This window comes from Rutilus rutilus (assembly GCF_951802725.1).
Source record: "Rutilus rutilus genome assembly, chromosome: 15".
In the NCBI taxonomy this organism is placed as follows: domain Eukaryota; kingdom Metazoa; phylum Chordata; class Actinopteri; order Cypriniformes; family Leuciscidae; genus Rutilus; species Rutilus rutilus.
Window position 1 is genome coordinate 24,847,902 of NC_140220.1, and position 17,678 is coordinate 24,865,579.

Genomic DNA, 17,678 nt, shown 5'->3' on the forward strand with positions numbered 1-17,678 from the left:
CCCCTCAACAAATCGTATAATATGAAAAGTAAAGAAAAATAATTTACCTTGACAAGTTTTAGAATTCCCTCATTCGTTTTAGGGTCTGTTTCAATAGTGAAGAGATCGTCTTCATTTCCTTTATGAATATCAAACACTGCCAGCCAGTTATCAGTGAATTTCAGATCTTTGTCCAGGGCTTTAATTCTCATGACAACCACATCAGTCACACCTTCATCAACACTGCCTGAATACTAACAGAGGAAAGACACTAACTGATACTATAGCACACATTTTTTTTTTAAATAAAACATTTATGTTTCACAGCTTGCAGGCAAGGTTATTTTAAGATCTTACATTTTCTTTCTCAAGAGTGGGAACATTGTCGTTTATGTCCAAAATATGAATTTGCACAGTGCCTGTTCCTGTGTTGCCAGATGGAGCTCCATTCATATCAACTCCCTGAACTATTAAAGTATATGTGTCTTGTCTCTGTAAAAGAGAATTGGCCAAAAACCAGAATTTAAATGATCATGCAGTTTCAATGTTATGCAGTGCCAGTTTTCATATCAGTTACCTCTCGATCCAGGGTTTTCTCCTTCACATAGACTTTCCCGGTTGCTTTATCAATGGAGAACATACATTTGGATTCCGCTGGTGTTTGATTTATTATACTGTATGCTATCTTGGAATTGATAGTGCCTGGCTCGTCCGCATCAGTAGCTGTTATCTGCATGACAGGTGTTCCTGTAGTTTCATAAGATCGTTGACAAAAAAGTGTCATTTATGTTAAGTATTTAGGGGGGGTGTATGATAATGTTAAAACACAATGAGACTCGCTTAAAACAGTTATTATTGAAGCAGTAACATATAAACATCATCAAAAAGTGTGCTATTTTAGGCTAACCTATGTATAAAATATTATGTTTTTAATTTATAACCTTTTAGCCTGTAGAACAGAGAAAGCTGTGTGTAGTTAAGAAAGTTGGGAAACTGCTACAGTTGATTAGAAAAAAAGTAAAAATGATGTGGTAACACAACCCACCAATCTTGCTGCTTTCCTTCACAGATCCCCTTTGTAATTTGATTATGGGTGTGTTATCATTCTTATCCTCAACTTTAATCTTCAGCTCAATGTTTTCTTCAGCTATTGATCCGTTACGAAATCTTGCTATGCCAGTCAGCTATATAAGAGAAAAATAAGAAAATATGTGTTTTTTAAGGACTCATATTGCAGTCATTATGTCAATCATCATTTCATGAAATTAATTACCCAAACCTGGGGCACAACTCACATTGTATAAGGATGTTTTCTCTCTGTCCAGCAGACCGGTGACCCTAACAAAGCCATTCTCAGGATTGATTACAAACAAATGATATGGTGCCTTGTCAGCACCATGACCTGATAGTCCATATTGCACCATCTGCCAGTTAATATCTTTATCAGACCGGATCTAAAAAAAAAGATCAAGATCGTGAATACTGAGTATTAAAATGTGTGACTGTAAAAATGGTCACATTAGCAAAAATCAAAATAGACAAAATTGCTGTATTTATTAAAATTTTTTTATTTTTGCACATCTTTAAAAAAAAAGTATTATTCATGTGCCCTCATAACCTTTAATTAAAATAACTTCCCTCCCTCTTGCAGCGTCATCTCTTCTCTGATGACGTGTTTAATGGCGGGAGGGCAGGACAACCTGAAACTAGGGGTGCGTTTAACTCCAATTTTTAGCTCTATTCGGACGGGACTAGTTTAACGTGGAGTGGTGGGGTAAAGTAATTATTTCCAGAGCTTCTCAGTGATTTTAGTCCTGTCCGAATGTGCCATCTCAGTAGGCCTAATCATTACGGACAATGTCAGTATAAGATTACGCCGACTTTTACCTTCTTTAAAAAGGTCCGGAAAAATGGCCTCATGTAATACTAATCCTGCACGAATAGACCCGCTGTATATATGTCAATATTCCGTCATTTCCTGTTTTAAAGTTTTTATTTTTTCTAGTATGGAGGCGCTTGAAAAAGCATTCAGTTAGACAGTGGGACAAATCTGTGGCAAAACTCAAGTGTTTTCCACATGCCATTAAGATCAAAGAGAAGGTCGAAAGCACGTATGCATTAGAGGCAAGAAACTTCTTTTTGCGTTAAGTGCCTATTACCAACATAATCCAATCAGAATTTTATTAAAACGTTGTTCGACCGGACCTAACTGTTTTATAAATATAGGTTATAATTTACGCACATGATGTAAGCACGTAATATGCACATGAAGACAGGGTGATGCCGGTGCATAAATCGAGTTACTCCTCCCACTTCTGCTAGTTTTACTGAGATATCTTAATTGTCCCGTGCGAATTGGCCATTAATATTACAGACATCCTGTGATAAAATTATATTACTCCATCTACCCTTGTTAAACTAATGCCGTCTGAATCGGGCTTAGGGGAGAGTGGGGTGATTTGTGCCAGGGGGGAAGTAGTTCCACCCCTTGTTTCTGGAAAACCATAGAAGAAATTGGTCATGTGACCACATAATTTTGAAAAGCAAAAGGCATGAGAGTTAAGCACATTTTAGTGCAAAAAACAGTTTTTTCCCTTTCAAAGTAAAATTTCTATGATTAAGGTTTTTTGATTGTAGTGTCTGAACAATTATAGACAAATTTGAAAACATTTCATACATGTTTTAGTGCTTTAGTAGGCTACACAATGAGTCTATACAGTTAGCATGATGTTAGCTCTTAACTGCTGGATCATGCTAGTTTTTCAAACTTGTGGGTCTGGGGTGATTTGTGCCAAAGGGCCTGTGTTAAGTTGTGCCAGATCCAGACCACCTAGACCTACATACTCACATAGGGGATAATCTTGAGAAGTAAGGAGATGGGAATGCCTCATCATTGTTTGACTTAGGCCTGCCTGCTATTTGTTTACTTTATTTGTTGAGTTTGCACTATGTTATTAAAGAGAAGTTTTATTCCGTTTTTAAGTGGCCTATGTCACAATAGTATGTTTAGAAATTAGCCTAGTCACTTTATTCTTATATGTTACATAATTGACAGACAGCGCTATGTCAACAGACATCTATTGCCAAAGCCTTTTTGCCTGAAATGAGTCACAAATATCACATATTGTGTTGCTATGGTGCTCTAAATGGTTGCTAGGGCGTAGCTTGATAGCTTCACAATGATCCTGAGAGACTAATTGGTCGTCTGAGTAAAATGAGCCCGCCCCCTTGTCTCTATGACACTGTGATCCAGAGTTATGTTCAATACAAAATCCCTATGCAATTGACCATAGTAGGAAAAACGCATGCTATGGTATTCCAGGGTGACAATATCTAAATAAACCTTAAATGAGTAATTTTGTATTGAATTTGTCTTGCTTTCATACAGCATTACGGTTCATAACATTAAAATGTTCTGTTTTACTTCAGAAATCACTGGCACAATTTACCCCAATGTATTCCCCCAAAGGCACAACTTCCCCCGCACCAGGGGCAAGTTGTGCCATGAGACCACTTTTTTCCCAAAAGCTATATTTCTGAAACAATTTATTTCAGATCCAAAGTTATTGTTCTCAGGGATGCACCACATCCTGAAATATATGTACATCCTTAAGTTGAAGGCATTACTGCCATGGCCTCACTTTAAAGTCACTTTGAGTAAAAACTGGCACAACTCACCCCACTTTCCCCTATGCACGCAAACTTCCGAAACACTTCCCTCGGGGGAATGCCGACCACCATTTTGGAGTGCGTTTAACTTCGTCAAGTGGATGAGCGAAGTAGACCCTCATTTTGATCGAGGGAGCAAGTCTACTGAATATGTAGCCTACAGTTCAGGCAGATCTGACCGTAATGCAACATGATTGTGAAATCACAGCGGATCACGCTTAATTTACCGCATTTTATTAGTAGCCTAGTTACCTTAAGCTGACTGTTTTGTACACAGTAATAGTTTATTGTATTGTTATCATTTTCGTTTGTAGATTTTTAATATTTTATAGTTTATATAAATTATACATATTTAATAGGCTACTTGTTTATATAAAAACAGCACAAGCATACATGCAGGCCTATGCAGAAAAACAAACAAAAACACTAGGCTATAAAACAGTACAGCTTCATATCGGATTCCAATTGATCAGGGCTTAGTGTTCCATTTAAACACATTGCAAGGATTACACCAGTAGTGGGTACTCGTGAAATGTAGGCAATGACATACATCCGTGTGAACAAGATGGAGGGAAGTTAGTGAAGGAAGGGCATACAAAATTGGACTCAAAAGCAGCCCCATTATGTTCCACTTGAAGTGGCGCTGCGCAGACCGATCAATGTATGACATCAAAGCAAAGTACTCTGTGTCTCAGTGTCTGCTCTCTAACAGTTCTTGCGGTAGTTTGATGTCATTCACCGATCAGTCTGCGCAGCCAGAGATGGTCTTATTATTGGAAGATACGAGGGTCCTTGGCTCGATCTACCGTTGGAGAAATCGAACTGCAAACTTGGATAACGTGTGCCTTGCCCATGCAGCAAATTAGTGAAGGCACAGATCCGGGCCACTTCTGGCATGTGGATTCCACGCGTACCAGATGTAGACCGGATCTGGGTCGACAATATGTTGCTGTTTGGGTTGATAACCAATCACATTACAGCCGCTTTCGAATTTTGTACATAATTGTTTGACAGTCAATCACTGTTTGCAGATAGCATAGAAATGAATGAGAAGTGCCATATACTGAATCATGTCGTGCAATTGTCCGTGATCGACTTATCTTATAAAAAATAATAATAATAATTTCCCTGTGTAAACTCTAAAAACAAATTTGTTTGTAGCGTAATGTATAGATATAAGTAAACAGTACCGTAGGTTTGTGTCATATGTGATTCCTTTGTGCGTCCGTACATTGCATAATGCATACAATCTCAAAATCTAATTTTGTTGGTGACATGCAACAGTTTGTATCAAGCAAAACGCCTTACGCGGCTTCGACCAACAACATCAACAAGAATGGAGTTCTGTGAAACCGGGGGTTTATGTTCTGGCGACGGCCCTGTATGAATGCACTTTTAATTCAAGTGTATGCAAATATAAAAAAATATAACTAAAATATATATATTTTTTAAATGCTTTCAGCTTTTGTTTTGCTGGGACTCAGAAGGATATACTGAGTGGTATGAGTGGGGAGTAGGGCAGCTTGAAACAGCTTGAAAGCTTTAAGAACCAGTAGAACCAGATCTCAAGCACCACCCAATGCAAGCAAAATATGTCTTTGGGTTGTGTACAGAAAAAAAAAGAGAAGAAAAAAGTAGAACATGTAAAATACTTACTTTTGCCACATACTCCTCTTTTCTGTAGTCAACATTCTCATACAGTCTTGTTGGTGGAAGAATCCACTCTCGTTTCCTTCGATTAGATCTGCTGTTGGCTCTTGATGCCTACATTTTTTTATATTTTTTCAGAATGTATGACATTAAGTACATATCCAATGCACTGACGTTCCTTTGTTTACCATACATTCAGTATTATTTATTTTTTACATAAATGAAAAATGTATTATTTATCTGCACTAGACTAAAATTGTCTGGTCATTAGGTAAAGAATATCTAATCCCACTATTCAAGTGAAGATCGTTGGGAATTTTTCTTAATACATTTTAGTGACTATTTCATCACAAGTCATGTCAATTTGATCTATTTCAAATGTGTATGGTTGGCAACTAATGTTAATAAAAATAGATCCAAATGCTATTTTCAAGTGTGTGAACACTAACAAAAATGTATTATGGACTATTGGAGCACTAGTGTGCATTCTGTGAAAGCATTGATCTTTCTCTCCAGGCTTGTAAATGCTTTTTGTGAATTATTTATTACTGGCCATGGCAACATATATATATAACACACACACACTCACACACATATGTACTGTAAATCTGTCCTCTTTACAGTAAACTGAGTACACATACTTGCGGAGGTGACAGCAATGCCTCTCTCACTTTTTGTCTATTGTAAGAATCTGCTGCTGTAGCAAAGAGTGCAAGTTTAAACTTGAGACTATGCTCCCCACAGGCATTTTTTTTATATTAACCATGATGAGTGGTAGTTACCTCTCACTGCCAGTGGTTAAGATGACAATAGGCCACAACAATTAGTGACTATCATGATTTTGTAATGTATAATGTAATTGCTACTTTATATATAAAGGAATATATCAATATATGACTTGTCTTTTTAGAACTGATCAGACAAAATCTATCCATTTAACAAGGTATAATCCCATACAAAAGCTTTGAAAAAAATATATAGGCTATTTTTTTTTTTTGGAAACAGTTTCAAGAAAAACAGTTTTACAAGTTAGAATGATCAAGAGCAGCAAGTGTGTTTGTTGATTAAAGATACTGCACTTTTATTGTTAACATACTATACACGTATGCTAACAAATAACATTATCTGTAATAATTACATTTGTTTAAATGAGTAAAAATTTTTATTTGATGCCAAAACACCTGTTGGTTCAGTGTCACTCACCACAATCCTGCATAGCAGCAGGACCAAACATATTCGTCCAAGCCAAATGGGAGACATGACAGCTGTAGATCAGATGTAAGCGGTCAGTCCTTGTTTCTGGTATCTTCTCCAGTCCTTCTTCTCTTTCAGTCCTGAGCTGTTGATCAGAGCTATGCTTGTGTAGAGGATTTGAGGAGGGGGAGGAGGAGGAGGGGGAGAGGGGGCATGGGGGGTTGGGCAGGTTACTGATCACTTTTTGGGTGGGGCGTCTGAAACAGAACTTTCTCTTGTACACACCCAAGCGTGAGAGTTTTCTGATGTGGAGGAGCCCCCTACAACCTCTCTCTCTCATCCACCCTTCACGTTTATTCACATTGTGTATGAAAGAAGCTAATTCAACATATTTAAACTGTAAAAAGATACAGTGACTATGAGATACAGTGCTGAATGTGAGGTTGTGAAACATGTAATGGTCTCCCAAAAAAGGAATTTCATGGCATTGGTAGCAAGATATCAAACCAAATGTTTCTAAGTTTTTCTGAGTAATTTTTCTATGACTTTTAAGCAAGGTGATTTTTTTTTGTGGCTGGATGAAGTCAGTTCTCCTCAAGCTTACATAGCAGCAGAGTAAAAGTGTAGTTCTTCACATTAACTACAAACATTTACAAATGTAAAAAAAAAAAAAAAAAAAAAAATCACAAAGTGTCACAATACTTTAGTATTGAGCATTGTTTTATCATTTGAAATCTGACAAACCACTTTTTGTGAAATGTTTTGCTTGAAAATGGCTTGAACTCTATTTCTTTAAACCAAATTGGACTTGGTTTGATATTTTAATATAAGTGAAGTTCACAACGTAATTTCGGGAGGAGTGAACTCATCTAATCTTTCAAATAACTGCCGGAGCATATAAGCAGCCGTTCACCTTGCTCTGGCATCAGCTGTTTTGGCATCCCTCCACCTCCCCAACTCCACTAACATAATTTAGGCATCTTGCTACCATACTCATCATCCTAGCATTAGTAGTCCAACTGGGGGGTATATCTAAGCTAGAGTTGAAGCTGCTTCCTCGAGCCCCTCCACTGAGGACAACAAGCCAAATGCGCTTAACCTTATAAGCTTAAATATTATATGGGCAAATGAACTCGTGAATGTAGCTTAAGAGTTTAAATAGGTTTTGGTTACACTAAACAGACTGGCAATACTTCAAAGAACTTTGATAATTCACCTGCACTACAAGTTCATGTGCTACTACGCCTTTCACCAAAATGCAGTCTGCCCCAGGGAAAATATCAACCAAAAGGAAACACCCGACGACCAGTGTGGTAAAAACATCAACACAGTTTCATGCCACTAGATGGTGTGAATCACAAAATATAACTCTAGCCATATATGTGTATATATATATATATATTTATTTATTCATTGCTTTTATATTGGTGCAGTAGTAACAATAGAGGTAACAGCTTCCAAATGCATATCCAATGCAAAACACACATAATAGGAAACAATTATGCATTGTGAAAAGTGCTATACTAATAAACTTGAATAGTTATAATGTACATTCAACATTCAGTAATGATTGGAATTCATTGTTAAGGGCAGCTTTTTCAAGCTACTGAAAAATAAGATACATTATTAACATGCTCAAGACAACACTGTGTTTAAAAACAATGAATGGCCATCTTGCCAACAACTTAACTTCACTGTTTATCACAGTCTATTAAACCACAGTCGTAGTTTCGCCAACAAAAATCCCAAGAGAAACAATTATTTTAAAATACAATAGTATCTGTGGTATGATTTCCATAGGACATAACTTTGACTCCTCCCCTCTGTTTATAGTAATGCAATTAGGCTATGAAATCATGGAATCATATCACTGTCTGAACTGACTGACTAATAATAATCAACAATTTTAAATCAGTCAACATAAATATTCATATTCCAGTGATTCAAATCATTTGATTATTCAATTTATGAAAAAAAAAAACTTTACAATACATTTAAATGCTACATAATCAGACATAAGAAATGGCTACATAATAAATATTTAATTATTTATTGTTAATCAAGTTATTAATTGCTTTATAAAATGTCTAATGTGCTAACCTGTCCTTTAAAGTCTACTCTGTAAAATACCTTATCCCTTTGTAAAACATTATTTATTAACATTATTGGCCTTTAAACATGTTCAAAACACACTGCAAAAATGTTGAATTCTCAAAAATGCTCATGACCACGTGTTGTCATTATAATATTGAATACTTCTAATTCATCTGATGCCTAAAATAGTTTCTCTGTTTCTCTGTTAGCAATTCCACCGTGAGAATGATGGTATTTAATGGTATTAAAATTGGGAATTGATCCCTCCTAAACATTCAGGTGCCCATTTTGTTACATGTCCTTTGGATCTTGTGGATCGTGTCATAACCAATTAAGTCAGAACTCTGGACACTGCAGAGCGGAATAACTGTCTGTTTGCTACCTGAGGCAATCCTACAGGACTAAGTGCTCCTGGACTCCTGGCAAGTGGACGCTGAATGGGACTATCTAGAATAGAGGGACCATTAACCAATGGTCTACTCTGTCCACTTTCCCCTGATACAATGTTCTGAACATTTGAGAAGCGACCACTTACTAATAGCTGACTGTTATTTACCTGTCCAGTAGAAACGTGAGGCAAGCTCACTAGGCTTGTAGTACCTGCACTCATAGACAAAGGATACTGGCCTGGTCCTGTAACCAATAAGTTACCTCCATTGACATGACCCTCTGCAATAGGAGGACCACTAATCAATAGTCTGCTCGCTACACCTTCTCCTGATACAATGTTTGGAGCACTTGAGAAAGGAGCACTTGATTTTTGGCGCACTTGAGAAAGGAGCATATTTGCAATTTGAGGCATGCTCACTAGAGTTCCAGAGCCTCCTACTAAAACATTACCTCCATTGACACGACTCTCTAGAGTTGTTACTGTCCCTTGTCCATCATTCTGTGCACTGGAAACAGAGCCATCAATTACTCTTTGGTTCATATGTATTGGTCCACTGGAAACGGAGCCATCAATTATTCTTTGGTTCATATGTATTGGTCCACTGAAAACGGAGCCATCAATTATTCTTTGGTTCATATGTATTGGTCCACTCAACTCCTGAGAACTCACTTGGTAAATTGGTTGAGGGCTCATGGGATGATTTGGACCAAGACCACTGACTAATACCATATTTCCATTGACTGAACCATCCATAAGAGTTACTCTACCCTGCCCGCTCTCTCCTGATACAACCGATCCCACAGGTACTTTAACCATCTGCAGCGAACCAGTTCCATCTAGTTGTTGCTGTGGCATCATTACAAAGTTTGAACTTGGTGAAAGGTTCTGGATTCTCATAGGATTAACTTCACCTAAACATTCATTAATCATGACTGGATTTTGAGGTCCAATTTGAGAGTACAAGACAGAATCACCAATGATGCCCTGCTGTCCACTACCTAAATGTGCAAGTGCATGGCCATTACCTTGAGTCAGAAGTATGTTAGCTTCTGGAGTGCCATTATTTATGTAAAAACCTTGCCCAAGACCATCCTCAGACAACAAAACATTGCTTTGCATTGGCTGGTCGAATGCGAAGTACATAGGCTCCTGTACGGCCATCCCATGACTAGGTGCGGTTTGGACAAGTGGTGACTTGACAGTTATCTCCACAGGACTGGGTTGGACAGTGTTGGTCATGTGATTGGAAGATACTCCAGTAAATGCAGTTGTGGTTGGTGTTGTCGCTACAGTATTTACAATAACATTTGGGTCAGCCTGAGACATAGATTGAGTCTGTCCAAATCCACAAACCTCAGCCAAGGTGTTGAACTTTAAACCCAGGTTGTTTAAGAACTCCAGGTCATCATTGGACTCGTTGTAGCTGCAGCTGTCAACAGAACCGGCAACAGATCCTTCACCCTCATAATCATACTTCTTCAATCCTTCCTCTGGAGAATCACACTTTATATACATAGATTTCTGCAAAAGAATGAAAGAAAATATCATTTTAAATGTAATCGAATGAGGTGTTCATAAAATATCTTCATGTTGTTCCAAATCTTTTTCTTCTGTGGAATGAAAGTCAGTGGGATCCAGTGTTTTTTGGACTCCATTTACTTTCATTATACAGACGGAAACAGTTTAAACAATCTTAAACATATCTTCTTTTGTGTTCCACAGAAAAAAGAAAGTCATACACATTTTGGAACAACATTTTTAGATAAACTATCCCTTTATGTGTTACAAAATGCTTCCATACAACACATAATAATAATAATAATAATAACATACTTGCGTGAAGTATTCTTTTAGAAAGTTGGTTTTAGAGTTTTCCATATCTGCTCCGTCAGTATCACAGTAAAAGCCTCCAAATGCACTCTCCTGCATCATTCCTACCATTTTAGAACCCTTATAGAGTTGGTTTGATTGCTGTACATTAATGTCATCCATTGGGGTTTTATAGTTTATAGCTTCCACCATTCCTGAAGGTTTTTTGGATATTGCTATTTTATCACCCCATCCATTGTTGAGGTTTGGCGGGGTGCTCATCAGAAGAACATCCTGGAAGAGAAACAGAAGAAATTATCACATAATACAAAAGTGTTTTACACTGTCACTTGTTCCCTCAGAATATAATTATGAGCTGTGTGACATCATGAAGGGATTTTTTTTTCTTTTTTTTACCTTGTCTTCTCCTTTTCCCTCTGTGCTATAGGAGATAAGGTGTTGCTTGGTTTCAAATGGCATGTCAATAAAATTTCCTCTAACACTCCCACATTCACATTTTATTAAGACCATGAGCACCACTAAAAAAACAGAGATAGAAACACAAACACTATTTTACAATGTTACCAAAAATAATTTGATCCAGACCATTTTAGCCTGTCAACTTTACAGGTAACTAAGCTTTATATTTACAGTAGTAGACCATAGCAAAGTAAACCATGCTCACAGATTAGGCAGAGGAATCCTAGAATCAGGAAACTAATTCCTAGCGCTCCAAGAGTGGCTGATGTAGTGTGTACTGCTGCCATTTTTGCACCACAAACCATGCCTTCAGAACAGGTACAAACTTCTAAATGGAGGACTTGCTCATCGGGGCAGGCCAGTCCTTGCATGTCACTGATCTTCATGGTGACTTCGTAAAAGCCAGGCCATAAGTCATCTTTAGAGAGCAGTGAAGCACTTACATCTGAAGAGGTGAGAAACAGTTAGAGACCTGACTATGAGGTTACTTTCAACTCAAAAGTGAACAAGAAAAATCATTATCTACTTTATATGTTGCTATAAATTACATTAGACATTTACATGAATATCTGAATATGTTTCATAAGATATTATTATCGAAAAACAGAGATTAATTGGTAGTTCTGTTTGGTATTACCATTTATGCTCTGCAAGTTCCATTTGGCCCTTGTCTTCTCTTGTATCAAATTGAACTTCAGTGGAGCTCCGTTGGGATATGAATCATTATCTTCTGCTGTGACATTCACTACTCTAGTATCACTGCAGACAGTCTGCACATTATTAAGGAGTTTGGGGCAGTTATCATTCAGGTCCTCCACCTGCAAGGCTATAGTCCCTGTAGACGTCTGAGGGTGCAGCTCTAAAATGTATAACAAACACAAAACATGTTGCAATTAACCTTCTTAAATCTTCTTTTAATATATACTAGTGTTTAAAAATCACCCAGGACACACTTCATGAAGTTGGTTGAGAGAAATTAAACAGAGTGTAAAGTGTGACGACTGTACTCTAAATTGTCGATAACAATAAAAAAAAAAGTAGGTGTGTCCAAATATTTGACTGCTAATGTAAAGGTTCCCAACATAATGTACTGACTCTTTGTTCCTACTAACCATCTGTAATGCAGAGGATCTTGGCATAGTAGGTCCCATTTACCACATATGGAGACTCACGATCTGGTAACTTGTTGAGTTTGATCTCAGCAGTGTCCACGTCAATAGAAATCCAGTTGTCAGGGTCATATGCCTTTGCATATCTATAAACAAACATGGAACATTACCTGATTGCTACATTTGGGGTTTATTACAGGAATAGTTTATCACATTTTGTAAAACCAAGGTGTAATAATGCTTCTTAACAAACCTGATTGAGTGTAATCAGTGCCAATCCTCCCTATTCGCAAACTACACTTAGGACCCCCAAACCATCAGGGGGCCCCCTTTCTCTCGAAGATTATTTAAGTAGCATATCACTATATAATGTAAACATATTTTTATAACAAACACAAATGTGGATTCAACTTTAGCGGAGTCATGTAGAAATGTATTATTTATATTTATTTAATAACTGTTTTGGACATCATGCAGTGTGGCAGATAATGACATATGCTTCTTGACATATGGCTATGGCTTCCAAACGAAGCTATCTGTCCGGAGCAGAAAAAAGAGAATGCGCCAAGAATGTGAGTATGTATTTTTGTAACATTTTAAATTCTTATTTAGTCTTGACAAACCAATAAATTTGTAAAAAAAAACAAAAAACAAAAAACAAAACTCCAGTCTAGATCTCTGGCCCCTGGTTCCATATTAGTCAACTCAGGGATGGGCAGTATTTATGATACATGTATTTCAAATATGTATTTCAAATATAAAATAGTATTTTGTAATTTGTATTTGATAGGATTGATGAAAATGGCTTCATATTTTGTATCAAAATACTTGAGTGTTTTGTATTTTTGTATTTTTAAAATACTGTAAAATACTTTGTAAGAAGTCTACATGACATCATAAAAATGCAGCCTCTGATTGGTGCCTACTCAGTAGTTTGCTCAGACCTTTTGAGATCAGAACAGAAAATGTATCCATATGGAAGAAGGTGGTCAAGATAAGAAACGTGTTGGCTGCCAGCTTTCCATACATTTGCATAAATTGCTATTATTTTTAACAGTTCATGTTAAGTTTTGGTGTTCGTTTTAGTAGCCTAGGCTAAATAGTTTAGCAATTTACATAATGATCTTGAAAACTATTATACCGAGCACCAGCCCCACAGTTAACGTTAGCTTGCTACTTTCAGCTTAAGTTAAGTTTGTCGGTTGTGCACGAAAAATAATAAGAATAAAGTATGAATGACTGGTCTTCTTATGAATGCCTTGTTTGTCATTGAGTCAGTGTTGTTGATGCAAAGTAGGCCCTTCGTTACCAAACATCAACTAACTATATAAGGATACAATTATGTGTCATTCGCAAACTGTTAAACATTAAATGGTTGCTTACTTTAAAACTAACCTTCATCTGGGAGATCACAGGGATATGTGAAAATTTGATCTGTTAACTGGTTGCACATTTCAGATTTATTACATGACTCGGGCAGAGAAAAGCTGTTGCTATCAAACATTGCTTACTTAATCAACTGAGTCAGTGTAATGGTGAAGGGATAGATCAAATAGGCCAATTAATGGAAGGTATGCAAAGAAATTTCACGCTCCCCTGTAAAAGTATTTTTTAGTATTTTTAAAATACAAAAATACAGTAGTTTATTTTGATACATGGTGTGGCTGCTATATTTTGCAGTTTATTTTGACACACTTAAAATTAAGGTATTTGGTATTTATGCCAGTATAAATTAATAATCAAAACGTTTTTGTGCGTGGTTTAACGTATAAGAAATAAACACATTCCTGTCCAGTCATGCAAGCGGTCCTGTGAGTCCTGTCAAGTGCTTTAAAAACAATTCCCATTATTCTAAAGTTAGAGAATTATCAATGTATTTTTGTCTGTTTGCTTTAGCTTTCGTAAGCTATAGTTATCATGTTTTAGTTTCATTAGTAAATCAAGCATTTGGAAAATCATTTCAGCTGTGTGTAGTTCCCTTTCAAATGGGAACTCGCACTGCATCCTAGGACGCTATGGGGAACACCTCCTGTCTGAACGGTGTCTGAAGCATGTGTCTAAACGCGACAATGTCATTGGTTGGCAACAGCCCGACACATCACTACCGGTGCGACCGTGAGTATAAGAGGGCGCCTGTAGTACACATCATCAATTTCTTTTGACTTCAAGATTTATTTGTGTATGTGTGAAGGCAGTCACTATGGAATACTCAGCCAAGCATTTCAGGAAGTATGTTTTCAGAAATATGAGCGTATTGACACTTGAGGACATATGACTTGTGACTTATATGTTTGGGTAAGGAGCATGTGCATTCAATTCTCAAAGGGGCTGAATGCGCTCATTGTGAGGCACTCTTTGTGATGCATTCGCGAGACTGACTGAAAGAGACATGGTCACTTCTTTGTTATCACCTGACGGATAGTAGTTAGCTCTTGCACGAGCACGAGGCTCTCGAGGGAGTCAAAGGAACTTTCATTTGTGACTGTTCTAGCGTGATTCTTGATTAAATGATAGAGTCAAAATGGCGTTTGAGTGGAGCACGTTCAGCTCTCGAGGGTGTTGAACACGCTCTTTATGATGAGGTTACTTTGAGAAGCTCCTTTGTTGCTTGATTCTCTCTCAAGGGATGAGAATTGAGCACCTGCTCCCTATGGTTCAGGTTTGGCCGTCATAATAATAATAATAATAATAATACATTTTATTCATTTGGCGCCTTTCTGGACACTCAAGGTCGCCTTACAAAAAGGTACATTAGAACAAACTAAAAACTAACTATGTTAAAAACTAGCATAAACCATGTTAAAATACATCAGTTAAAAGCAGTACAGGAGGATAATGCAATAGTAGTCACAGTGAGTAGGCTTGTCTAAACAGATGAGTTTTGAGTGTGGATTGGAAGTGTTTGAGAGAATCGGAGTTGCGGAGGTCAGGGGGGAGAGTGTTCCAGAGCTGGGGAGCAGAGCGACTGAAGGCCCTACTCCCCATAGTGATGAGGCGAGCGGGCGGGACAATGAGATGGAGGGAGGAGGAGGAGCGGAGAGAGCGGGCTGGTGTGGCAATATGAATGAGGTCAGTCAGGTATGAAGGGGCGAGGTTATGGATGGCTTTGAAAGTGAGGAGCAGGATTTTGTAGTGGATACGGTGTACAATGGGGAGCCAGTGGAGCTGTTGGAGGACTGGGGTGATGTGCTTTATGGAGGGTGTGTGAGTGATGATGCGTGCGGCAGAATTCTGAACAAGTTGGAGTTTATGGAGGGTTTTTTGAGGGAGACCAAACAGGAGAGAGTTACAGTAATCGATTCGGGAAGTGATGAGGCTATGGACAAGAACGGCAGTGGAGAGAGGAGTGAGAGCAGGGCGAAGACGGTGGATTTTTCTGAGGTAGAAATAGGCTGAACGAGTGATGTTATTGATGTGTGCATTGAAACTGAGGGTGCTGTCTAGGATGACACCCAGACTCTTTACCTGAGGGGAGGGGGAAATGGAGGAGCTGTCAATGAAAATTGAGAAATTGTTTATTTTACTTAAGGTGGATTTGGTGCCAGTGAGTAGAAGTTCAGTTTTATTGCTGTTAAGTTTGAGAAAGTTTGAGGTGAACCAGGACTTTATTTCATGAAGGCAGTTGGTTAGGGAGGAGGGTGGGAGTATGCTGTCGGGTTTACTGGAGATGTAGAGCTGGGTGTCATCTGCATAGCAATGAAAATTAATGTTGTGTTTCCTGAATATGTGACCAAGGGGGAGAAGATAGATCAGAAAAAGCATGGGGCCAAGAACAGAACCCTGCGGAACACCATAAGTGACAGGGAAGGGATGAGAGTTGAAGGAAATGCATATGGCTCTCTGTGAGCCTCCTTGGTGAAACTGTCTTTAGGGTAGAGTGTTTCTAGGTCTCCTCTCACTCTAGACAGCCATCCTGCTAAGGCCTCTGCTCCGCAGAGGTCCGGTTTGAGTTGTATGGTTCTCCGAGAGCCTCCTTGATGAGGCTATCCTTCTGATCTTTAGAGCTTAGTCTAGATCAGGGGTAGGCAACCTAAGGCACGCGTGCCAACACTGGCACGCGGAGGGTTAATCGCTGGCACGCGCGCAAATGCGAGAGAAGTGTATGTATTTCATTCAGATAAAGTAGTCTACCTGCACACAGATCTACATTTTGATGTAATAATTCCTCATAGTAAAAAAACACGGAACGCACATGTAGGAAACCTCGTGAATTACGGCCGTTTCACGCATATTTTTTTTGGCGTGCATGTTAATCAATGAGTGCATTCACGCGGGAGCAGGAGCAGCGCGTGAGCAGCAGTGAAGCGCGGGTTTCGCCGCCGAGTCTATTTTGTCTGCGCTGCTCACGCTCAATGAAAGTGAAAGCCCACTTTTGATGGACAAAATAAATATGATTTCAAACAAAAGTGCCCAAAATGTCTAGTGTGTTTTAACATGAACTGGATTAGGTTATGTCAGAAAAGAAAATGAAGACTCAAAAATATTTATAAAAAATGTACCCATTTAAACTTGTTTTTATTATTCAGTTTGGGTAAAAGGATATGGTATTTTATTAAAAAATATATATATATAGAAAATAAATATTTGTGTGTGCTGTAAAGTGTAAAATGAAATAGGAATCGGCTAAAATTGGTATCGGCAGGTCAAACTCAATGAAAAATCGGAAATCGGAATCGGCCTAGAAAATTGTAATCGGTGCATCTCTAGTTAGGAGTTATAAATACTGTAATTTGTCTATCTAAATCTAAAACAAATTTCAAGAGAATATTTAAATTTTTTGTACTATTTCTGTGTTAGCTATTATGAAAATGTAAAATGTGTGTGTGTGTGTGTGTGTGTGTGTATAATATATATATATATATATATATATATATATATATATATATATATATATATATATATAGGCTAAATGTGTGTTGTGGCACAGTGATGAACTCGGAAACTTAAAAATGGCACTTTATGACAAAAAGGTTGCCGACCCCTGGTCTAGATGATGGTACCAATGTGAATGGCTCTCTTGAGCCTCCTTGGCTAGATGGTATTTATGCCAGCATGTTTTTAGGCCTCCTCTCATTTTAGAGAGTCGTCCTGCTGAGACCTCCACTCCCCATGGCCTTGCCTGGATAATGTCTAGAGTTGTATGGCTCTCTCTGAGCCTCCTAGAGAGATCTGTCATAGCATAGAGTGTATTTGGGCCTTCTCTTGTTTCTAGAGTCATTATGCTGAGGCCTCCGCTTGTTAGAGCTCTGCCTATACAGGCGATTCCAGTGTGTATGGCTCTCTGTGAGCCTCCTTGGTGAACT

The 17,678-nt window shown here is 38.0% G+C and overlaps 2 protein-coding genes across 2 annotated transcripts in view; both read right to left on the reverse strand.

Annotated features, from left to right (window-relative positions):
• Positions 1 to 17,678, reverse strand: part of mep1ba (meprin A subunit beta a) — a 507,054-nt gene that overhangs the window by 181,468 nt on the left and 307,908 nt on the right. The gene's annotated exons all lie outside the window — the stretch shown is intronic.
• LOC311305534 (uncharacterized protein) overlaps positions 1 to 17,678 on the reverse strand; it is a 38,181-nt gene that overhangs the window by 5,080 nt on the left and 15,423 nt on the right. Inside the window, exons 8-21 of the mRNA XM_084433306.1 lie at positions 12,379 to 12,521; positions 11,904 to 12,125; positions 11,472 to 11,711; positions 11,204 to 11,325; positions 10,811 to 11,080; positions 8,930 to 10,498; positions 8,044 to 8,095; positions 6,502 to 6,563; positions 5,305 to 5,412; positions 1,275 to 1,433; positions 1,025 to 1,163; positions 557 to 726; positions 337 to 471; positions 48 to 233 (exon numbers count right to left, since the gene is read on the reverse strand). Of these exons, the coding sequence (XP_084289432.1) occupies positions 48 to 233; positions 337 to 471; positions 557 to 726; positions 1,025 to 1,163; positions 1,275 to 1,433; positions 5,305 to 5,412; positions 6,502 to 6,563; positions 8,044 to 8,095; positions 8,930 to 10,498; positions 10,811 to 11,080; positions 11,204 to 11,325; positions 11,472 to 11,711; positions 11,904 to 12,125; positions 12,379 to 12,521 (3,577 nt within the window). The remainder of the gene's footprint in view (positions 1 to 47; positions 234 to 336; positions 472 to 556; positions 727 to 1,024; positions 1,164 to 1,274; positions 1,434 to 5,304; positions 5,413 to 6,501; positions 6,564 to 8,043; positions 8,096 to 8,929; positions 10,499 to 10,810; positions 11,081 to 11,203; positions 11,326 to 11,471; positions 11,712 to 11,903; positions 12,126 to 12,378; positions 12,522 to 17,678) is intronic.